The sequence below is a fragment of the Egretta garzetta genome, unplaced genomic scaffold (genome assembly GCF_000687185.1).
Source record: "Egretta garzetta isolate BGI_Z169 unplaced genomic scaffold, ASM68718v1 scaffold512, whole genome shotgun sequence".
In the NCBI taxonomy this organism is placed as follows: domain Eukaryota; kingdom Metazoa; phylum Chordata; class Aves; order Pelecaniformes; family Ardeidae; genus Egretta; species Egretta garzetta.
Window position 1 is genome coordinate 92311 of NW_009258953.1, and position 7954 is coordinate 100264.

The 7954-nt window shown below is 56.7% G+C and overlaps 1 protein-coding gene across 4 annotated transcripts in view; it reads right to left on the reverse strand.

Moving 5' to 3' along the window:
- LOC104122396 (probable G-protein coupled receptor 83) overlaps positions 1 to 7954 on the reverse strand; it is a 25589-nt gene that overhangs the window by 5730 nt on the left and 11905 nt on the right. For 2 of the 4 annotated variants that reach the window (XM_009634515.2, XM_035890140.1), the window contains exon 1: positions 845 to 1392. The exons of 1 other annotated variant lie outside the window; for it this stretch is intronic. In XM_009634515.2, coding sequence (XP_009632810.1) covers positions 845 to 1222 — 378 coding nt within the window. In that variant the 5' untranslated portion in view covers positions 1223 to 1392. One more of the 4 variants, XM_035890141.1, reaches the window with a different exon arrangement.

Genomic DNA, 7954 nt, shown 5'->3' on the forward strand with positions numbered 1-7954 from the left:
CCCCCCGCCGGGGCCGGGCCCGGGGGCCGTCGCCTCCCGAGCACGGCGTCCTCGCCTCTGGGCCAGGCAGGGGAGGGAGGGAGGGGGCAAAGCTGCCCCAAGCGCGCAGCGGCGCGGGCAGGGGGGCACCTTACGGCCCCCAGGGAGGCGGTGCTCGCTGCGGCCTTTCCGCGGAGGGGGTTATTCCGTGGAGGGGGTTATTCCACGTGGTGGCTGTTTTCCCACTCCCTTGTTACTCCTGACCACGCAGTATTTATTCCAAATTAATGTAACTCACTCTGGGAGCAGATTAACCTCATTTGAAATAAAGCACATTTACTACAAACCATCTACCCACACAGAAAATCAGTCGAGACTGGCTAATCTGTTTTCAATTAAGTCAATAATTTCCCCACAGAGACGACTCCAGCGCCTCCGTCCCTGGAACTGCAGCGGTTTGCTGTGTCCCTGGAGTTGACGTGGAGCCGTTTCCCCAGCGAGACTGCAGTTATTTAACTACCTGCGCCTAACGCGCGGCGGCGGCTCTGCAGGCACACAGGAGGGCACCGTCCTTTCCCCGAGCAGATTAGGGATGCAAATCCCACCCGGGCAAGGCGGAGAGAGCCCGCCAAAGAAGCAGGCTCGATTTGAGAAAAGGTGAATTCAAACTGATGATTCGGGAATGGCTTTTGGAAGGCAGAGGAACGCCATGGACAGTGCACGACCGCAGCCCGTCTGGGAGGCAAAAGGAGGGGGGGGACCCAAAAAGAAGCCCTGTGTATCCCGCTGTTACCGGCCCACGCAGCACACATACACACCGCTCTGACCCGGGCGCCCGCCAAACACCGACACGCCGGGTGCTCACCAGCGTGAAGGGGGTGTTCAAAACGGTGATCATCACGTCGGCAACGGCCAGGTTGGCGATGAAGAGGCTGGTGGCGGAGTGCATCCTTTTGTTCTTGATCACCACGTGGCACACCAGGACGTTGCCAAAGAGCGAGATGCAGATGATCACGGAGTAGGCTACGATCAGCAGCGCCTTCACCGTCCGGCTCTGGGACTCGCCCTCGTACCTGGTCCCGCTGCCAAAGTCCCCCAGGTCCTCCAGGTCCAAATCGCTGTGGAAGAAGGATCGGTTAGGGAAGCCGTACAGTGCGGAGAAGAAGCTGGTCGTGCTGTGATTCTCCACTCTCCAGAAGGGCTGGGAGATGTATTGCAAAGGGAACCACGTGTGCCTGCCCATGGCTCGGGAAGCAAAGCCCCGGCGCTGCCCGTGTCCCGGGCAGGCCGCGCGTCCCGCTCTGCCCTCCTTCCCGGCAGCTCAGGCGCTGAGGTCCCTGCTCGCAGGAGGAACCACACACACTTGCATTGCAGAAATCTGCCCCCCCATGCTTGCAAACCAGGTAAAAGCGTTGGTAAACGGGTCCTTCACCTGCGCTGGTCACCCGTGAGCTTTGCCCCCAGGGCTCTCCAGCTGCGGTCCGCTTTCCATCCCATACGTCCTATGTACAGAAGCTGATGCAGCTGCTGAAATATCAGAGGTGCCCAAATGCTTTCCCTCTGCACCTAGGAAGAAATCCTAGGGAATATTTCCTTTTGGGTACTGTTCTGCTGCTCTCCCACAGCTTCTCCCTGGAAATCCGCTTTACTGCTTTTCCACGTAGTCCCTCATCTGCCAGGTCCCTGCTTCCCAAGAGTTTTCGGAGCCTGTCAGAACCAAAAGCAGCACGGGCAGCCTTCTCCTTCTCTTTCCATCCTCGAAGTGCCTCTGAGCGGTGTCACCGGAGCAGCCCTGCTCAGCGGCTGAGCGGTCCCTGCTTTCCCGGCGCTGTGCACAGCCTGCCGGATGACACGCGCCGTGTGACAGAGCCAACAGTGCCTCTCTTCCCAGCCTAGCCCGAGGTGTACTGCAGCCCCGCTCGGAGACGATGGGAGAGTCTGACATGTGCAGATCCGGCAGAGGAGCAAAATACGGAGCGAGTGGATGTGCCCTGATCTTCCCTGTCTCCTCTCTCCTCCTCCCTGGTCCCAGCACAAGAGCTGCGTGGGGTGAAGCATCTTTGCTAATTTGTGGCATCTTTCTTTGTCTCCCTTCCAGTCGGGATTTTATTGGAGGGTGGTAAGTCACAAACACATCGCTTACAGCCCTAAAGGGGCAGGGCAGTGGCACACACGAGATCAGAAGCAGGGCTCTTGCTGCCGAAGGAGAAACGGCAACCAGTCCCCTGCACGTGTCCTCTGGAGACGCAGGCTGCCAGAAATTGCTGCTGATGGCTCGGTGGTGAAATGCCACCGCGTGTATAGATGTGTGTGTGTGTACATATATAGACACATGCACACACACGTGCCCTGTCAAAACACTGAAATTTCCATTGAGGCGAAGACTCATTTTCTGCATGGATCTGACGTAGGCTACGTGTTGGCGAGGGCCAGAGAAACCCGAGCTGTGCTATAACCCCTCAGAGCCTCGCTTGGCCGGTAGCCTGGCAGACCTAAACGCCAGGGAACCAAAGCACCCACATTAAAAGCATAAAGCCCATGCATCTGATGGGAGTCTGACAGGTGAAATAAGGGAAGGTCTGAACTTTTCAGTTAAACTTTCCAATGCTTCCCCCAGGCACCAGTCGCATGACTCGTGTTGTCAGCGGATCCTGACCCAATTCCTGATGTTGTGATCCACCTGGGAGCTGACGTGGGCATTTTTTACACACAAACCCGTGGCTCACCGCTCTGCTGGGAGGGCAGCCGGGTCTGGATCGGCATGCTCTCGGGGATTTCATTCCCCTTGGAAACATCAATTCGTCAGCCCATGAGCACCCTCCCTGGCCACTGCTGCAGCTCATTTTTGGACGGGGTTTCGCTTGCTCCTCGCCTTTCCCGCTCAGTGAAGGCCCCGATGACCGGTAACACTGGGCAGCCTGGTCCTTCGGACAGAGGAAGGGACTGCGCTGCCCCTGCTCAGGGAGGCCAAGCCGCTGCTGGGGACGAGTCACGGGACCTCGTGGGTCCAGGGCATCTCCCCAGACCTTGCCTGCGGGGACCCTTTCCTGCCTGACAGAGACAAATCCGATCACTCAGCAGTCACCTGCATTGCACAGTGTGTAAAAGCATCCAGGTAAGGCTGCTCGCTCTTGCACCTTAATTTAAACTCGTTTTAAAGGAATGGCTGCTAAAGACGTGATTCATCTTCATTACTGGGCAGTACTTAACGATGAGCCAAATCGCGACAGTAGTGGGGTCTGCCTCCCCGGGCTCTGTTACCGCAGGCTCCGTAGGTACGCACATTAAAGTGCTTGCCCCCGCCTGCTCCCACGAAGATGTAAAGAAGATGCTTTCATTACCGGAGCACTGAGCTTGCAACGCCGAATAAAATTGTCCCCACAGGTCCCCGCAGGTCGTTGTTATTTCTCTTTATGAGGAATGTAAAGAGGGCATAAGAGACATACTGAGAACACGAGGCCATTCCGTTAAACATTTTCCTGATGCAGAAGTTCCCGGCACACTCCAAACACGCGCTTTTCGGCTTCTTGTCTGCGGCCCCGTCCGCTCCTCTCCCAGCTCCGCGCTGGTGCTGAGCAAGCCCGCGGCCCTTCGCCACAGGAGTTTTGCCTGCGTGTCCCTCACCCCGCCAGCATCATCCCCCGTGGGCTTGCTCTTGAGTTCCCCTCTCCATACGCCAGAGCCACTGCAGATGATAATCCAGTTTTTACAAAAACGTTTTAATTTACCGGGAGCAGACTTTTAGGCAAAATCATAAAGTTTGTCGCTCTGAAACACCACCAGCTGCTAACATTTAGATCAGAAACCTTCCCTGACAGCCGCTGCTTCTGTATCTGCATGACGGCAATAGAGCCGCTGGGCGTGTTTGGTGCAGACTGGGTTTATTTCGGGAGCCCAGTAAGCCCACAGCTTGAGCTTTGCATGGGGAATGCTGACACGATTCGGTGCCGCCCCAGGTGGGAGCCCCCCCTGCCCGGGCAGCACGCCGTCTCTCTTGTCAGAGTGATTAAAGCCAGACCCAAACAGGATCCCTGCGGGTGCGAACCTGCAAACCATCACACATCCTACCTGACGCCTGCCGATCTGTCTCGGCGTCCAATTAATGCCACCTTTAATGATGTGGATGCTGAACTAAAGCTCTTCCATCGTTTAGCATCGGCCAAGGAAGCTGCTGGCAGCGTCTCCGGCTTTCGGGACCACAGACAGGCAGCCCGGGGCTGGGGGGCTGATGGGCACCCCAAGGGCCGGCAAGAATTAAGTAAGCGCCGCAGTGAACGGCGTGGGTCCCCGACACCGGCAGCCTGCAGTGGAGAACGGCGCCTCGTGGCCGGCAGCCCCTCACAGCATTTCTTCTTTGTTTCATGTTCCTTCAGTCCCCACTCTCAGAGCGAAAGGTGTGGGGTTTAGTCATTGTTTTTACTAATTCTCCCTTAAATACGCTGAAATAAATGGCTGCAGCTCTGCCCTCCCATGCTCAGGGTCTCTGCTGCCTTCAGCATGACCCGGGCAGGACGCGAGAAGCCGAGAGCAGGGACACTGCGTCAGTATCGGCCTGCGACTCAGTTTGGATGGCTGCAAATCGAGGACAATGATTTAAGGCAGTTGAGCCCTTTGGGCCGCCCCTTCTGCGGGAGCCAGGAGGAGGTCAAGCCCCATACCTCTCCCGGTAACCTGCTCTGCCTCCTTCGGCGTTCTCCAACAGGAGAAGCCAAACTAGCTGAGCGCATGAATGCATAAACTCCCTTCCCGAAATCCTTACACCCGTTTACTCCCTGCGGGAGACCCAGCAGACCACGTGGGAAAAAGACCTTCCAAGGTGGGGACCTACTGCGGAACACCCTCCTCCAGGAGCTCGTGCCGAGCCACCGCAGACCTGCTGCAAGGCTTTCTCCTGCCCAGCTACCAGGGCTGGCGGGGAGAGGGAAGGATTTCCTTGCACGACCTTCAAACGCACACAGAACTGCCCGCTCCTCCTATTGCCGGGCTCGTCCATGGGTTTAGACGGGGAAGAGCCCATCGTTAAGAGAACGCATGAAACGGAAGGAGCTCCGAGGGAAAGGCAGACCCTGCTTCCCCCAATTACCTCGAATTGAAACAAGATTCCGCGCCTGCCAACAGCGAGCGGAGCGGAGCCCGGCGTTACGTCCCCGCTGGCACCCAGCGGAACTGCTCAGGCTGAGCTCCCACAAACAGCAGAGCCCTCCTCTCGTATCCATTCGCATCTGCTCTCCCACCAGGTCTTGCCTCCGCGTTGCCGAGAGTTTCAGCGCGCACGGCTCCGAATGCTCACTGTTGCGCCCGAGGGCCAACTTCAGCCTGCAAACCCCGCGCATCGCGGGCCGGGGGGGCATCATCGTTTTCCCTTTGGTCTGCATGGCAGCGGGGGTGCAGGCTGGCAGGGGCCGCACGGCGTTCGGCTACAGCGGGGCTTTGTCCCCACTCACTTCTGTGGAGAAGCAGCATCAGTACAGAAGGAGATGGACGGATCGGTAATGAGAAGATGCTCGGCCGAAAAGGGAGCGGGGGGAGCACGGTTTATTTGGTCGTGCCAAAGGAAACTTCACCAATTACCTTCAGGGCCTTCCTGAAGTACTGCAATTTCTTTTCAGGGGAGTGGGTTGCCTTGAGGCAAACGGGCACCACAGAGTTCTGGTGTCTTTCCCACAGAGGAAATAATTCCTCTTTGCGGGGGAAAACATGAAAGAGAGGTGCTGGTACGGCCTGTCCATCTGCCAAGGCACTTAATTACATCTCCCTGAAAGAGTACTTGAGCTTTTGCACTCACAGCCCTCCTGGAAGGTGGCAAATACGATCGCCTGTCTGCAAAAGGGGAATCAGATGGCCTGCGTGGGGTTACCCAGGACGCGGTTGGAGCCGAAGATTGCCTCTTCGGTGACACTGGACGAGCCTCTCCGTAGCGGAGACTGACACGAGAGCATCCTGTAAAGGGATCCGCAGCGCGATGAGGAGCTGCGGGACCTCGCGATCCAAGCGCTGCATCCGCAGGGACCGGATTTTGCAGATGTAACTGGAAGGAGCCATGCACAGCACCCCCTGTGTTTCTTCCGAAACACCCAGTTCCGCAGCCTGGAATCAGCCCAAATCTTCCCAATATTTTGTGCTAAGAGACATTTGAGTCTGTCTGCTCCTTCCTTTTTGCAACAGCAACCTAATCCGGCCCAGCCCTTTGTCCTTTAGGAGGAGCACGGCCCTGTGCCCCCCAGAGCCCCCCTGCAGGCGGATTCCCTGCGGGCCATCGGAGCTGGACCACGGCCGCGCTCCATCCTCAGAACCCACCAGCCAGCGCTCACCCCTGCCGCCTGCAGCCCCCACGGCTCAGCAGGGCTGTTTGCCACCGCGGAACCCTCTCCGTTGGATTCTTCTCTGAGGAGCTCACGATGGCTGGTGCCAGCTCACTCATTCGGGGGTCTCTGGAGAGGTGGATGCATATCGGTTACCCCATTTTATTGCCAAATAAACACTTCTGCGCTAGATATGCAGCACCACTTCCGAGAGGGGACCCCGCTCCGAGGGACCCCCTTTTGCTCCCTTCCTAGAGGGCAGTACTGGTGGGACGCGTGTCCCTTGCCAGGGGAGGGAGAGCTTCCCAAATGAAGAGCGGGAGTCAGCTCCGGCCAAACGCCGTTATAAAGCTGGATACAGACGGACCCGGCAGGTTTGCCGTGACTCCTCTAATGTGTCTGCAATTATTTCTAATTCAGTGTGCTGCGGTACGTACAGGTCGCCCACCGCAAAACGCCCGCGTGGATGACAGGCACATCACTCTGAGCAGGGACAAAGTACAAAATCGTGTTCTAAAATGTCCTGCTATTTCCCATTTCCCGTGACTATCGAGTGGTTGTAAAGCAGAAACAAGGTAAAGCAGGCAAGGGACACGCTGTCAGCTCGGGACATGACGCTTGACACACGCTGATTCCGAGGATTTGCTCCGCATGAGGAAGCCTTGACTGGCACGGGGACACAAGACAAGTGGATTTTTCCCTTTGCAGAGGATTCAGTGCCGGGAGGAAAATCCCAGCAGGCTGTTCTGGAGCCGGGCGAGTCACTGTGGAAGCTTCTGCCATGCCTGTTTTCCCTTAGTTTGGAGAAAACTCCTCTGGGAGGGTGGGAAGATGCACAAGACTAAAGGCTGCTCTGAAATTTCTGAAAAATAACCGAATTTTGCTAGCAGCTACAAATGTGCAAGTGGGAACTGAGAGGCCCGAGCCTTTAATGAGCGATGCAGAAGACAAAATGTTATTTGAAAGGAAAAGTGACACAGCAAGCCTTGAAATGTTCCTGAGGACCCCGGGGCCAGGGCTGGCAGAGCCTGCAGCAGGCGGCTGCGGGCCCCTCCGACCGCAGAACAAGCGGCACCCCGGGCGTTGCGCTCCCGCCCTGGAGGTGCTGGGAAAATCTGAGCGCAAGCCAAGGCGCGAAGGTAACCAAAGCCAGTCTGGAATTCTAGCTACGGACAATAAATTTTTCCCCCGTCAATAAAAAAAAAAAAATTAAAAATCTTTTTTTCCCTTAGGGAGCCAATATTTCTCTACAGAACTAGGGGGCTGCCGGGGCGGGGGGAAGCTGTTTTTAGGGATTGTTAACCACCTCCCAGCTAAATTTTGTCAGCTGCCACCCTGTGCCCAGGCATCTCTCTATGGAGACGTAGACCAATTGCAGGAATCAAAACAAGACCCACGGTTTCACTTCTACACCCGACCAAAGGTGGGGGTTCTGGCTTTCAACACCCCGTTTCCCAGGCCGATCCGTTTTGGAGCGCAGCCCAACAGCAGCTGCATCAGCCACACACAAAAAAAGGTGTTACTATGGTACGAGAATGAGCTGAAACCTCCCCAAATTGCTTTGTTATGTAAAATTATGCAGTTGCTACCTTCTCTCTCCAAATCCTGGCTGCCTCGGGGGTCCTGCCGCCCCTCTCCTCACCGGGGGAGCCAGGTCTATCGCGTTAGCCGTC